This window comes from Mustela lutreola, chromosome 5 (assembly GCF_030435805.1).
Source record: "Mustela lutreola isolate mMusLut2 chromosome 5, mMusLut2.pri, whole genome shotgun sequence".
NCBI classification, from domain to species: domain Eukaryota; kingdom Metazoa; phylum Chordata; class Mammalia; order Carnivora; family Mustelidae; genus Mustela; species Mustela lutreola.
In genome coordinates, this window is record NC_081294.1 from 152,103,115 (window position 1) to 152,119,324 (window position 16,210).

At 49.2% G+C, this 16,210-nt stretch overlaps 1 protein-coding gene across 12 annotated transcripts in view; it reads right to left on the reverse strand.

Annotated features, from left to right (window-relative positions):
- RASGEF1C (RasGEF domain family member 1C) overlaps positions 1-16,210 on the reverse strand; it is an 83,575-nt gene that overhangs the window by 13,913 nt on the left and 53,452 nt on the right. For 11 of the 12 annotated variants that reach the window (XM_059175942.1, XM_059175936.1, XM_059175933.1 and 8 more), the window contains 4 exons: positions 15,812-15,949; positions 9,360-9,560; positions 8,199-8,273; positions 831-920 (listed from right to left, as the gene is read on the reverse strand). In XM_059175942.1, the coding sequence (XP_059031925.1) occupies positions 831-920; positions 8,199-8,273; positions 9,360-9,560; positions 15,812-15,949 (504 nt within the window). The remainder of the gene's footprint in view (positions 1-830; positions 921-8,198; positions 8,274-9,359; positions 9,561-15,811; positions 15,950-16,210) is intronic. The other variant, XM_059175945.1, reaches the window with a different exon arrangement.

Sequence of the window (16,210 nt, forward strand, 5' to 3'; positions counted from 1 at the left end):
AGGCCAAGGCATCGCAGACCAGCTTCTTCTGAATGGCTCTGCTTCTGCCCCTTTCTCTGTTACTCCAATTTCTATCTCAGCATTTGCTCCTGGAGAGCACCAGTTGGCACTTGTGTTGCCTCCAATCTTTCCTGGATACAAATGACCCCAGGGCTTCACCCGATGCTGACAGGGTGCTTGGAGGAGGCTCCCTGCCCTCCAAGGAAGAGAAGAGGGCACACAGGGTCTGGCCCTGAACGATCATGCCTTGGTGTCACGTGCCTCTGTCTCAGTACTGACAAGACATCCTGCTTTCTGGGAGAAGCTGGAGACCTGGGCTTTGGATGTGCAGTCTCCCAATTTTTACAGGTTAGTCCTGCAATGTTGGTCCATTTCTACTCTAAATCCTGAGAGCCAAGCTCAGCATGGCTGCAGGCCAGGCCCCCCAATACAGACAGGCACAGATGGAGGGAGCAGAGCCACCTGGCAGAGCAATAAACCACTTCTCAAACCCTCAGCAAGTGGTCTCTGATGTCCCAGGCTGGAGTCCAGTGGATCCGTGCCAGGCTCTGCCCAGAGGGAAAGGTCACTGCAGGCAAGCTGGGTGACACCTGCTGTCCCAGAGAGGTGTCCAGCTTCATTCTGGCCTTGGACACCAAAAGGCTCAAGATACCCTTCTGATTCCCTCCCAGGTAGGTCCCGCCAGCCCCTGCCACCTTGGGCTATGCTAGGTCATATCCCCTCACTCTGGGCTATGCTAGGTCATGCCTCTGGCCACCTTGGGCTATGCTATATCATGTCCCCTGCCACCCTGGGCTATGCTGGCTCATGCCCCCCAGCTTTCAACGCACCATGCAGATCTCAGTCGCCACAAGGTAGCACAGTCTGTTGAACCATTTCACGTAAGCCTCCAGATTGTTGGTCTTGTCACTGAAACAAGGCTGGGAAAGACACAAGGACCACACTCAGCCTTGCTGTCAATAACTTTTGGAAAATTATGTCAGTTCATTGATCATTCTCATAGATCATCAGGAAAATGCTGGGACCTCAAAACCATCCACAAATACCCATGATTTAATGTCTATCCTTCAGGTCTTTTTTCTATACATTCAAAGATATAATTTCATATATATATATATATATATATATATATATATATATATTTAAGTACGTATGTAAATACACACCCCCTAACACAGCTGATTGTCACTATTCATGGATTCTATATTTATGAATCTGTCTACTTCCTCAAAATACATTTGTAACCCCAAATCATTACTCATGTCTCTTTCACTGTCATTCATGGTGCAGAGTGGCATGTCCCCAGTGGCAGAGTCACCCAAAGTGCCTGTGTGTTCCCAGCTGAGACTAAGTGACAACGTGCCTTATTTCAGCTCCTGTACCGTGAACAACTGTCTTTTTTTTGGTGGTCTATTCAGTGTGATGGTGGGTTCCCTGCTTAAAGTGGCTCCAAGCACAGCGCTGTAGTTCCTAAGCACACAACAGCTGTGATGGGCCCTGAGGAGAAAAGTGTGTTAGATAAGCCGTACCTACACATGAGTCATGGCGCTGCTGGCTATGAGTTCAATGTCACTGGAAGAACAAGATATATTAAATAAGGTGTCTTTGAGCCAAAAAACACGCAGTGCAAGTCTATGTAAGGACTGGCAGATGCAAGTGTGGTTGGGAGGCTTGCAAGGAACCCAAGTCTGTATTTCCCTTGGGAGCAGTGGTATTTGCTAATTCCATGTTCATGATGACATCATGGGATATAATCAATTCCCATAAGTAATGACAGTCAACTCTATGTGTGTATCCTATCTGAATATAACCATGTATATATATCTCCATTTTTTCCCTCAGGAAACGTTTCCTATGCCATATAGCCTTTGGAAATATAATTTTTCAACTGATGTAGATATTTAACCGCATAAATGCATGAGAGTTTAAAAGTTTAAACCTAACTTAAATATCCACATAGAAATTGCAAGCGTGACCTTCAATACGTAGAGAGGAAGATTGAACAGGGGATCAACTAATCTGAAAAAGTAAAGGAAGGAAGGGAAAGGACAGGGCAGGGGCAGGAAGACAAGCAAAGGCCTTGCACAGAAGGTGGTAAAACCTAATCCAGGTACGTTGATGATTATAATTACTGCAAATTTAAAACTCCAGCTACTTGCCATTTTCAAGTGGCTTGCCCCAAACCCAAAGATACATAGGTAAAAAAATTGAAATATATATATGATAAATATATGAGTATATTCATAGCTGTACGAATATTAGACAAAATAGATTTTTAAGGGAAAAAAAGACTCTAAGGCAAAAGGCATCAGAGGAGGTTCAAGGGGAACCACATAATGATAAAAGTTTTAATTAATCATGAATATGTCACAAATCTAACCTTGCTTGTGCCCAACAAAATAGCTTCAAAATATGGAGGCAAATAGTCAGAAAGGTTTAACTCCTTTAGAGGGAGAAATCAAATCTTATTGCCACAATGGAAGATTTTAACACAAAGTCAGCAATTTATAGATTATAGAAATAAAAAAAAGTATAAATATAAATTTGAGCAACACAACTTACAGAGTTGAATTAACAGACAACTACAGAAGCCTGCTTGCACTCAACCACATAAAAATGTGTATTCTTTACAAATAGTCAGAAATCTAAAAACACATTTTAAAATAATCTATTGGTCAAAGATGAAATCATCATGGAAGTTAAAATGAGAATGTTGAAAAACAATTATGAGGGTGCAAATAAAAAACATACTTAGAAAGAAATGAATAGTCTTTCATACTTTTATTAGGAGGGAAGAAAAGATGAAAACAAACTGAGCATCCAATTTAAAAAATTAGAAAAAGAATAACAGGGACACCTGGGTGGCTCAGTTGGTTAAGCCGCTGCCTTCAGCTCAGGTCATGATCCTGGGCTCCTGGGATCGAGTCCCGCATCAGGCTCCTTGCTCAGCAGGGAGCCTGCTTCTCTCTCTGCCTCTGCCTGCCTCTCTGCCTGCTTGTGTGTACTCTCTCTCTCTCTCTCTCTGGCAAATAAATAAAAATCTTAAAAAAAAAAAAAAAGAATAACAAAGAAAGAATCCAAAGAAAGCAGATGGAAGGAAATAATGAAGATGAGAGAAAAAAATGAAATTGTAAAGAAAGATGCAACATATAGAATCAACAAAGCCAGAAGCTCTTTATTTGAAAAGACTAATAAAGTTGATGAACCCTTAGCAAGACTGATGAAGAAACAGAGAAGTAAATACAAAGAATATCAGAGGAGAATATGAATGTGAAAAGATAACTAGAGAGTGTTGTGAATAACTTTGAGTCTACAAATGTGAAAACTTAAAGAGGACTGAGTCAAATTTCTGGAAAAATATAAATTAAAAAGTAGAGTAAAGAAGAAACAGAAAGCCTAAATAGTCCTATGATTACTAAAACAAGGAAAATCTTAAATGAATACAGAAAAGTCTTCCCAAAAAGGAAATATCAGGCTCGGATGGTTCACTGGAAAATTCTCCCAAATAGTCCAGGAACAGGCAAGTCTTTCAAAGAGAGCAGCAAACAGAAAGGAAAATGAAAAGTCAGCCGCATGATTCTAGTTGCAGAAATCCTAAACAAAACAAGAGCAGACAGCCTGAGGATGTACAAAAAAAGATAAGAATTGCAACCCAGTTTCGTTTATCCCAGAAATGCAAGGTTGGCTCAACACTGAAAAAGAAGAAAACAACTAATACAGTAGTTCCCCCCTTCTCCATGACATGTTGTTCATGGTTTCAACTACCTACCATCAACCACGGTCCAGAAGCAAGATTATCTAAGACTACATCATGGTGCTTATGTCATTCACCTCACTTCATCTCACCCCATAGGCATCTTACCATCTCATATCATCATAGGGAGAAGGGTGAGTACAGTGTAATAAGTTATTTTGGGAGAGAGAGAGAAAGAGAGAGGCCACATACACATAACTTTTATTAGAGTATACTGTTATAATTGTTCTATCTGATTATGAGTTATTCTTGTTAATTTCTTACCATGCCTGATTTATAAACCTTATCATAAGCATGTGTGTATAAGAAAAAGTGAAGTATGTACAGGGTTCGTACCATCCATGATTTTGGGCATCCACTGGGGGGTTTGGAACATATACCCCACACATAAGGCAGGGGACTACTATATAAGTAATTACTTAATGGTTTAAAAGAAAAGAAAACATAAGGTTAATAGACCCAGAAAAAGTAGTCAATAAAATGCAACAATGATTCATGATAAGAACTCTCATCAAAGTAGGACCAGGGGACTTCCTTGAGCTGATAAGGACATCTAGGAGAAAAAAAATCTCATAGCAAACATCATACTCTATTGTGACATGTGAAAAGCATTCTGTTTAAAATCAGAACAAAAGAAGAATGCCGGCTAGCAACACTTCCTTTTATCATTTTGCCAGAAGTACTAGTTAGCACAATAAGCAAGAAAAAGAAATCCTATTGGTCAGACTTAGCGGGGTTATTCTGTAATAACTAGTAATCCCAACATTTCAGAGATTTAAAAAATAGGGCCTGTTATTCATGTCCACTCTTATCAGTGGAGGATTCTTTGTATGACTACCCTAGAAATAAAAAGAATAAGGATTGGAAAGGAAGAAACAAAACTGCCATTATTCCCAGATGATGTAACTGTCTATGTGAAAAACACCAAGGAATACAGAAAAACTATTAGAATCAACAAGAATGCATAATATCATCAGATACACAGTTGATACACAAAAGTTAATGCCATTCTTTAAACTACATAAGCAGTTCAGAAATAAGTACAATAGAAAATGCCATAAGTAATAGCAAAAATATGCATAAGGAACCCAGTGGGGAAAAAAATCTAACAATCTGTTTAATATTTTTACGGAGAAAGTTATAAAACATTAGAAAGGTATTATGGAGTAGATATAAGTAAATGGCAGGACACACCATTTGTATGGGAACTCGGTATAACGAAGAGGAAAATTCTTCCCAAACTGGTCTGTATTTCATATAGTCTAACAAAATCCCAGTAGAGGATTTTTCACGGAATTTGGAAAAGGGTATAAAATTTCGAATAGAAAAACAAAGGGCCAAGAATGGCCAAGTCACTGCAAATGAGGAGGGTTTGTTTTACCAGATAGGGAGAAAAAAACCCAGCACACAACCATGAAGACGATGTATACTGACACAGAGGTAGAAAAACTGACAAAGGGACAGAACAGACATCTCCACACGTAGATCAAGCTTGACATACGACAGGACGGAACTGCCAGGGAGGACAGGCAGGCAAGATGATACATTAAAAAGTAGTGCAGGAACACTTGCTGTTTGTGTGGAAAACCACGAACATGGATCTCGACCTCAAGCCATAGCCACAAAGTGAATTTCAGATTTTTTTTTTCCTGACAGAGGGATCTCAAGTAGGCAGTGAGGCAGGCAGAAGAGAGAGGGGGAAGCAGGCTCTCTGCTGAGCAGAGAGCCCAATGTGGGACTCGATTCCAGGATGCTGAGATCATGACCTGAGCCAAAGGCAGAGGCTTAACCCACTGAGCCACCCAGGTGCCCCCACAAAGTGAATTTCAAATTCAAGGCTTCAATGTGAAGGGTATATTAAAACTTCTCGAAGAAAACACCATAGATTATCTTTATGATCTGGGTAGGGAGCAGGGAGGGATTTCCTAACTCCCCTCCCAAGCCCCACCCAAAAAAAAAAAAAAAAAAGAAAAAGGAAAAGGTTAGTAAATTCGATTCAGTTAAAATTAAAAACACCTTCTCATCCAGACACAGAATAATGAGAATGAAAAGCGAAAGCAAAACAAAACAAACCCCCCTCCAGGACCCTGAGATCATGACCTGAACGGGAGGCAGACACTTAACCAATTAAGCCACCCAGGCATCCTGGTTGGGTTTTTCTTGAAAATCAACCAAGTGAACCTGTCACTTCAAGGAAGTAACTGATGGTATTTGTTGTCAGTGATAAAATTCAAAGTTTCAAGAGAGAATTGGGAACTTGTAAGATACGTATCCCTGTCTGTGACCTTGACACTTTCCCAATACCCACAGGCTCTTCTGGAAGGATGAGATCAGTAATATTAGTGGATATTATTTTAAAATATCACATAATGAAATGTACCAATATTTGGAAGATCAGCCTGGTTCAGTGAATTCATATATATTCATATGAGTGTCATTTCCAAAAACGACCAAGATATGATGTTATTAAAATCATGCACGGGCAAAAGATCCATTCAAGATGCAAGATGGACCAATGGATTTTAATGTAACAGAGGACTCAAAGTCTACTGATACATTTTCAGAATCCAAATTGCAACTAATCTTAAAAAAAACTACCACCTGCTGAGTTTTAGCATAGTATCACAGAAAACTATTCACTTGTCTCAAAATGCTGTAAAAACACTCTCCCCGTTTCCAACTATATATTTGTGAGAGGTTGGATTTTTCAACCCAGACAATATATGTCAAGAGATTGAAGGCAAAGCAGATAAGAGACTCCAGTTCTCTTTTTGTTGTGTTGGTCATTAAAGAGATTTGTACAAATACTGTAAAACGGTACCACTCTTCCCTGTAATTTTTTTTTTTTTACTTTGGGAAATCTAGTTATTTCCATAAAATATATTACTGAAGTGAACATATGATAGGTTATTATTGCTATCTGGAATAAATCTTTTAAATATTATCAGTTGCAATGGCTAATCTGATGAATATTGGTAGATGTGATCTACATAAGCAAAAGTTCTTTGGGGCCCTTTGTAATTTTTAGGAATATAAAGTGGTCCTAAGACCAAGTCATTTGAGAACTGATGCCCTAGAAAATTATGCACTGATGTCAGGGAAACATGTAAGAATGTTCACAGCAGCAGTATCTATAATAGCAAGAGGCTGGAAACAACCATACACCTTCCTCTACCGTAGAGTGGGCGAAGAGAGGTCATGGACAATCTCTGATGCACTTCACGATAAAAAATCCTTAGAGATGGCCAAAAACCAAACCCATAATCAAAACCGAACCTCAAAAACAACATGCTGGGAGCAGCCAAGCCTCCTTCCCACTCCGACCCCCGTGCTCGTGTGGGGCTCCCAAGAGTACCCAGTGATTTTGTACATGCATGTGTTGTACAAACAGGTATGACGCACCCTCCTTTTTTTGTTGTTACACAAATGGCCACATCCTCTTTGTCATTGCTCTTTGCTCTAGTTTTTTTCTCTCTGTGATGGATCTGGGAGATCATTCTCTACTTCTAGCCACTCTTATTCTTTGTAATAGATCCAGAGCATTACATGTGTGGACGTGTAATTTGTAATCGAGCCCCCGCGGATGATAAGCTGGGTTGCTTCCAACCTTTGGCCATGATTCCCACAGTACATCCCAAATACCTCTATGCATGCATCTTTGTGTATGGGTGTGTATAACCACACGCTAAATTACAGGCGTTGAAAGTTGAGGTCAAGGGTGTACATCTCAAGCACTGATACTATTGTCGAAGTGCCCCCCCCCCCAAAAGGGCAGGGCTAGTCCCCCCACCAGCCGTGTATGTGAATGTGTCCTTCCCTACACACCCGCCGTGTTTTGTCCCCGCTTATCCAAGAGGTGAAAACGCATTCCTAAGTAGTTGCTCCTCTTTAATTACACCAGAAGGCAGAAGACAACGTTTCCAGTTCTGATTCGAAGTGCACCCGGTTGATAAGCACCAGGCATCCTAATGGTTGGGTTCTGACAGAGGAGCGGCAAACCCGAAATCCCGCTTCTGTCCACAGTTCGTGGCCCCAGGGGCTCCTGCATCCCTTAGACGCTCGCTCGCTCGCTCGCTCGTATTTTTTACTGGGAGGAGCGCACGAGCGCGCACTACCCCAGGTGGCCGCTGGAGGGCACCAGCGCCCGCCGGAACGCGCCAGGAGAGCTTGGGATGCGCTCCACTCTCCTCCCAACCTGGGCCCTTGGTCCCCCCACCCCCCGCCCTCCGCCCTCGCTGGGGGTGGGGCGGGTGACCGGCTGGCTTCCCCAGGACTCAGGGCTGCTGGGCTGGAGGAGCGCAGGTGGAATGGACGCAACCCCTCAAAGCCCATTGGCTCTGCCCCGGGCCCCTCGGAAGCTCGCCCAGCTGACACTCATGGAGTTCCCCAGAGAGGCCAGTGGGTTGGGGTCACTGGTGGAACAGCCTGTCCAAGGGCCTTCTACCTTTGTGCTGGCCAAAGGGTCCTTGTTCACAAAAGCCTGGACAAACTCCTCAGGCCCGATGTGCCGTAGCCGTTCCTGCACCAGAAGGGAGAAGAGGAGTCGGGAAAGGCAGGAAGGTGTGGGAAGGGAGGTGCCCACCCAGGGCCTGGCATGGTACTTCTGCGGGCTCCCTGCCTCTCAGCCCATCCAGGATGGTCTCTGGACAGCTTCCCTTCTCCCTAGGGCTCCACAACCCCATTCTGGGTTGTCACAGAGCTTGAAACCATCCCGAAGGAGGCACCCCTCTTTTCCCATGCCCAGGGGCTGCAGAAGCTCATGGGGGGGGCAGAAGGCAAGGTCCCCATAGGGCGTGCTTGGGAGATTCGAGACCCAAGAAACCCGGCTCGAAACTGGGTAACTGAAACAACCTGCTCCCTCCAGGTGAGGTCTGGGTCAGACTCAAATCCTGGCTCTGTCCCTTCTACTGTGTGACTTCAGGCAAGTCTCTTTACCTCTCTGGGCCTTAGTTTCCTCATTGGTGCAAAAGGAATAATAATAGCACCTCCCCGGTGTGATGTGGGAAGACGAAATGAGACGGTGGGGGTTAAGTTCTGAATATTGTGCCGGAAACAGTAAGGGAGCCATAAATGGTAGAGGTTTATGAGACTGACGCGCTGCCTACTGCGCTAAGGAGGCAGGTAATGGTAGAGGTTTAAAAGAGAAGACCCACGGCCCCACCTCCCCTCTCTCTGGGGCAGGCCCCTCAGCCTCTGCACCTTTAAGGAATCCAACATGTGGGAGGCCAGACTGGGGTCTGGACTCAGTATGTCTGCGAGTCCTACATGGGGAAACTGAGGCCTTGTTAGGGAAGGCACTCGCAGTGCAAAGCTCACACAGCAGGTGGTGGCAGAGCCAGTATTTGAACCCAGTTCCTCTGTCCAGGGCCCAGACTCTCAGGCAGGCCCAGGGTCCAAGCTGGGCAGGCCCAGCATATCCAACTCTCCTGTTGGAATGGTGAGAGACCATCCCAGAGCCAGGGCACCCTGGAGGTGCCTGACTGGCCCTGCTGTGATAGGCTCAAGCCCCGGGGTTACATGGACACAAGGCGGGAGGCCAGGGATGGCTGGTCCTCAGTTGTTCCTGGCTCTTGGTCTGGCTAGAGGAGGGCCCAGGCCTGCTCACCAACTCCACATGGGTGAGCTGCTGGGCCAGAGTGTAGGGGTCACTGCAGACGCCGAGGAGCTCCCGGTGGATGGAGGCAGGTGGCTTGGTCCTGTAGGAGATGGGCTTGTCGGCACCCAGAAGGTCTTCTGGGCCCTGGCCCTGTGCAGCCAGCTTCTGGTGCAGAGCCTGTAGGAGCTGCTGCATCCTCTTTCGGTATGTCTGGAGAGGAGGTGGAAAGAGAGGAGTTCAGGCCCGAACACCCATCTCCTCATGTCTAGCCTCTGAGCCAGCCGGGTTGTGAGCTGTGGCTGGCTGTGCCCACCCCCGTGTCCGCCCTGAAGCAGGACCCAGCCCAGGGTGGCAGGGAAAGGCTATAGGATAACCAGTAGGAGCTCAGAGGAGCCCGTCGGGGAGGGCGACCAGGATCTGGGGGCTGCTCCTGCTCTCTAGGCAGTGGGACAGGCTGGGAACAGGCAGTGGGACAGGCTCTCTGCCAGGGAGACAGAAGCAGGGAGAAAGGAGGGAGACGTGGAATGGGCTCTGCCCCAACCCCGCCCTGGGGACCCCCTCCACTCTCCCGACTCTGAGAGGCCTTCCTATCTGTGCCCCAGCAGCACTTGCCCAGGTCACCCGATGTGACTTCCCTATGGGGCCACTGTGGGAGATGACCAGGGCAGTTTACTGCCCCACTAGAGCGACAGCTTGGCGGGGGCAGGGAAGCCTGCATGGTCCCCTCTCTGTGGGCAGAGCAGGGTCTGGCTCTGGGCCCCTGGCGGGCCTTTACTAACCACTTTCGCAAACAAAAGTGTCTCACCATGCAGCTCAGACAGATATATGCTTGCTTTGGGCTGTCCTGGATGGGGTGCAGGGAAGAGAGGCTGTGCTCCCCCACCCTGCAGGAGGGGCACCCACCTTCCATACCCAACAGGGAAATGGATTATTCCCCCTTCAGAAACCCCCATTTCTCGAGGAAGGCACCATTAGACTGGCTGTGTTTACGAAACTTGAGGCCCACCATTCCCAAGGGGTTGGTCACTAATCCACAGACAGAGCCCCCTAACTTGTCAGCTGGACCTCCCCCACCCAGAGGTTGATTCAGCTCCAACAAACTGAGGAACTGGCTTGGGCACAAGGGCGGGTGTATCCGAACTCTAGCTCTTGCTCCCAGAGCCCCAGGGGCCAGGCACACTGCTCAGCTGGATGGTATGTCGGTAAACTGAGGTCCAAGTCTTCCATCCATCGCCTGCGGAAGGAGCAGCCCCTCTCAGCTCTGCAGCTCCAAGAGTGTGGTTAGCAAGCTGCTGGTCAGGTCTTCACAGGAGTTGGGTCCATCTTGTGAATCTTGACACCCGCACCACCTCCTCCTATCTCTCTCCTCACTCAGTCTGTCAGCAAAGCCTGGGGCCCTCTCTCAGGCTGCATCTGCTTCCGGTTCCTCCTGCCTCGGACTGTTGGCAAGCTCACCTGCACCATCCTTCCGTGCTGGAGATCTCCCCACCCCACCAACGTCTGGGACCCCTCCCCTGCTGTCTGTCCCTTGGTCCTGGGTATGCTGGGTCATCCAGAGCATCATTCAGTTTCTGTGTGGACAACATTCATCTCTCACGTGCAGCTTCTTCTCAGCTCTCCAGAGCCACATGGCCAAGGGGCCACCTCAGCCCAACGTGTGCAAGGGGCCATCTTGCTCCCCTTGCCCAGAGGTGCCGCCTCTGTCCGCATTGCTGTCTCAGTGACTGGAGCAACTGAAGCACTCGCATCCGGTGCTCAGGCTGGGACCATCCTCAAGCACCATCTCCCACACAGCCCCCCTGCCCATCGCCGACCCTCCTGATTTTGCTTTCTGCAATCCGCATGCTTTGTCTCTGCTGCAGGCCCTCGGAGGGCCACCTGCATCCCTGTCGGGCTCCCTTCACTCCAGTCCACAGCCAGAGATGTCTGTTGAAAACGCACATCTAACCTCTGCATCCCCCTTCCTTTAAATACACCACTTCCTTTGCAAAGACAGAAGTTCCATGGGGTTCAGGGGTCCTGAGGTCAGCTCTGGCCACACTCAATGGCCTCCACATGGCCTCTGTCCCCCTTGTCAGTGCTCCAGATCCAGGCCACTTCTCCATCCCTCTAGCCCCTTCCCCTGGCTCTCACCCCAAGGGGTGACCCCAGGAGGGCCTGTGCAGCCCTCTCTCTCTTCTATGTTCTTCTCATGGTTGCAACCTCAGAGCACTGGGCTTCCTTCCCACCCTTGGCCAAGCCTTGATCAAATGATTGTGCATCTCCTCTCTCTGCTCTACCAGCCACATGCAGATTACACCAGGTCACCATCTGCTTGTCTCCAGCATGAAGGACCTGGGAGGGGTTCACAGACACGGTGTACCGACTGGATGAACGTGGCCTTTCCCTGGTTCTAGCTGGCCTGCCTCACTGGTGTAGACCGTGGAGCCCTCCTGAAGTCGAGGGCACAGTGTGTCTGTGCCTAGAGTCTGACAGAACCACAGACTTACCCTATTTTAAAAATACACAGATGATTTTGGAAGACTTGTTTCTTCTAAACCAATATATGCACTCCCAATGATGATCATTTTCTGCCTGCGAATTCCTTCAGAATCCACCGGCAGTGTTGACCTCAAGCTCATCTGTTGGTTCTTTCCCGAATCTTCTGTACCCCATTCTGAATAGAGGGATGGTGTGTGCTGGTTCCTCTCTCATTTTCTCATGAGTCCTACACCCTTGTGGATAGAGGCTGAGAGATCTAGGTACATCTGAGCAGACCCAGAGACCGAGCTCTGAGGATGCTGAGGCTGTCCCTTGTCCCTGTCAGGAATGCACGCTCCAGAGCACGGGGGACGCCAAGCACAGCAGAGCTCTACCTCTCTTAGCCTGGTAATGCCATCCAATTCCAGAGCCACCTGCCAGGTACGCAGAGCTGGGTTTCAAGTACAGAAGTCATCCAGGGTGAAGACTGTGGCTCCCCAGGTGCCTCCTGGCCATTCGTGGTTAGAACTCATTTCTGGCTGGACAGTCGAGGGCCTCTGTCCTTTGGAGTTCTTGAATATCCCACCTGAGCCAGCCCAGGGTGCCTTGCAAAGGGCTTAGCCCAACCCACACAGGCAGACACCCCTTTGTTTTCTGTGTTAGCTTCCCAACCCCTGTGCCCTCAGGGGGCTGCGTGGGGGCGCCTCTGAGGGCAGCAGGGTCAGCCCAGCAGATAGTCATGGAAATGGGAAAGCAAGGCCATCCCCGGGGAGGGCCCATGGTATCAGCTTCTTCTGCAGCTGCCCTTTAGTGCAGCTGTGACTTTGGGGACTCCCCTAGCTTCCACCCCTCAGCTTCGGCACTGGCCTCCCTGAGCCAACACTGCTGAGTCCAACCTATGGACAGCCTCTCCACGGCAGGTCCCCTGCCTAGCACGGGGTGGCCCCGAGCAGGTGTCCTCGATGCAGTGGCCATGTTCATTCATGGAGAAGGGCCTTCTCAGCTCCTCTCAGGCCTTTTGTTCCCAGATGCTGAGAGGTGGAGGGCCGTGCTGGGAGATCAAGAGGGTTCGGGATGGGGAGCAGCAGGTAAGAGGGCAGTGTCACCTTTCCCAGCCCTCTGATGGGGAAGCCCCCTTGCCCCTGGCCCTGTACTGTTTCCTCTCCTTCCCCGAGCCCTACTGTTATCTCACAGCCCTTATCACCCTCCCTCTTTATGCAAAGACAGTGAGGGCTCAGAGAGGTTAAGGAACCGGCCCAAAGATGTACTCTGAAAACACTCGTGCTCATTTTGCTGATTTGGGCGCGGCATTTTGCTCATTTGATCCGGTCCCTGTGTGAGAAATCTTTTACAGGAAAATGATGAAATATTTTTGGAGCCAAAGATACAATGTTTAAAAATAATTTGGAGGGAGGGGGAAGTGTGGGAAGGGAGAGAAGAAGTGAATCTGGCAAAATGTTGATTAATTGTTGAGCCTGGGTGATGCATGTGTGGGAGTTCAGGGTTGTTCTTCTCTTTGTTTGTGTATGCTTGAAATGTTCCACAATAAGAACTCTGTACCCATTGAAGTAAAAGCCCTGTACACCTGAATTCTGGAAATAATTCGTTCCCCATCACAGCTCACAATGACCAAGTGCTGAGGTAAGAACACACGTGACTGCCGGGACTCTTTGCTACAAAGTTGTCTGATGGTGATGATTATCCTGTTTTGCTGAGGAGGAAACCGAGTCTCAGAGAGGGGAAGCACTTTGCCCGAGGTTACATAGCTGTGGTTTCTGAGCTGGGGTCTGAGGGGGCTCAGGTGCTCTGACCTGGACCCCATACTCTGAGTCCTACAGTGACCCCGCCTGATCAGACCGGTCACCAGCTCCTTTCCAGGCTGAGCCCTTGTGCTCTATGCTGGGAGAGGAGCAGCCCATGGTCCACCTTCAGGTGGGGCCCATCCCACCTTCGGGGGGAAGGGAGGCAGCACCCAGGGGACATGCCCTTTGGAGTGGGTGCTTTCTGGGCAAGGACAACTTGGGGATCTCAAAGACACAAGGGAGCACCCCCATTTCGGCCCACACCGCCCAGCACACCTAACTGAATCCCAAGGTAAGGAATGATGAATTATGTCTGCTCCAAAAGCCCACACCTGGGGAATGGCAGCTCTCAACAGTCATTCCTAGGCCTCACTCATTTCTCATCCATGGGGTGGTGAGAAAAGGCTTCCTAACACGGCCCTGGTGGTAGGCCTGACAGCTTCTCAGGAGGTTGGCGAGGAGGCTTGGTTTCCCTCAGAAACCATCCCAGGACTTACACCATCCCCACCCCACTGCAGTTGGAAGGACAGAAAATGGTTTTGCTAATGGCAGAGGCAGGCCTGACAAGGGGGGATGATTCTGTCTTGTCAGTGGTTCGGATCTCATTCTGCTGGAGATCTCCTGAGGAGAAGGTGCTGAAGCAGGAGACTGGACTCTTCTCCCCCTGAGAACCCAACTCCACTCCATCCAACCATCCATGCGTCCACCCCTCTGCTATTGCCCATCTCCCCTTTTATACAGCCCCCCACCTTCAGGTCCATCCATTCACCCACCCATTCATCCTTATTCATCCATCCATCCATTCTTCTATCTACTCATCTATCCATCCCTCCTTAGTCACCATCCATCCTTATTCATCCATCCACCTATCTATCCTTATTTACCCATCCTCTCAACCACCCACCCATATACCCACTCACCTATCCATCCATTCATCCACTCATCCATTCTTATACCCAACCACTCACCCACCCATCCAACCATCCGCATTCATCCGTCGCCCTACCCACCCTCTAATCCTCCCGTATGTCCATTTACCCACCGCCCCACCTACCCATCAATCTTTCCACAACCACTCACACCAAAAATCCATCTGCCTATCAGAATACCTAACATCTATCATCCCCCCTCCACCCATCTATCAAGGTAGCCAACTCTCTATCTGGTCAGCCAGCATCTCCCTCCCTGCTTCTACCCACCCCTCCTAAGTCATGCAATCATAGAGCCTTCCTTCTCTGACCCCATTTCCTGCTGCATCCTAAGCCAAGAGTCAGGATCCCCAGGTGGACTGGATGCAGAGGAGGAGGAAGAGGAGCAGGAAGAGATGACCCTCATCTCACCGAGCCCTCAGAGCGGCTAAGTCACTCGTCTGCCATGTGATGTGGCCCACAGGCAAGGTCGCCCTCTCCGCTTTATGGATCCCTGTTGCCATCCCGCCTTCACAGTTTTCCTTTGTTTCACAAGCACTGGGCTCTGCCATGTCCAGACCCACTTTCAGGCCCACAACGAGCTTACCAGCTTGCCACATTCGGTCTCCTCCCAGGGAAACTGATCTGCATTCCCCGCAATACTCTCTCCTAGGGGAAGCAGCATCAGTGCCGGCCACAGAATCATCCTGGAGATTCCGATAAAGCTGTCCCTTCTAAGTGTACCAGGAGACCTCCCTCCCCTCTGTGGGGTCCGTCTCTGTATTCTGACCCTGGTCCTGAGAGGTGGGGATCTGTTCTCCTTTTACCTCGAAGCGCCTTCCCCAGAGTAATGCAGCCGGGAGAACGGGGGATGCCCAACCCACTGGCTGCCTTCCAAGTCACAAGGGCTCCCTTTACTTTGCAATGTGGTTTTAACTACAGTGGAGGGGAGGGGGGGGCTGTTTCCTTTTCTGCCCTAACCAGGGCCCTCCAGGCCAGCCCGAGGGGTCACTGACCAAGGGCCCTGTTGCAAGAGCCTGAGTGGGTCCTTCCTTGGCCTGGCATCTATCTGATGCCATGCATGAGCGCAGGGCAGGAGAGGGGTCAAGAGACCAGACCTGGAGCACAGGCCTGGTTTCCCTGCCTGGTTGGCAGGGCCTGACTTCCTGATGGGGCGGAAAGGGCTGATGTGAGAGGGTCTGCAGGTACACACAGGAGCCCTGAGGTTGGCCCCAGGAACAGGCTTCGGTCCGGGGCGCAGGGGCGCACCCCTTGCACTAGGCTTGTCTACCTCGTCACAGGGGGCAATGCGGCCCATCACGTCCTTCAGGTGCCCGATGGTCGACTCCTCCTGGAAGTCCCGCGGGAACGTCTCCGTCCATTCGGCCAACAGCTGGAGCAGTTTGGGGCCAAACTTCCGGACCCGGGCCTGCAAGGGAAGCCACTGCGAGTCCACACCCGGTGAAGGGTGCCTAGAGGCGCCGCCTCATCAGCCCCTGCGTCAGACACGCACTGGACACGCCCCGCTGGGGTTGGGCTATCCCGGCAGCGCCCCTGGTGGCCAAAGGTGGTATGCCTGGTGCCTTCTCTGTGTCAGGTCAAAGGGAGGCCACCCAGAGATGGGGGAACAAAGGGGGACAAAGGGGGACAGACACACATTTGGGGCAGGACCCTCTGTTGTTTTTGCCTG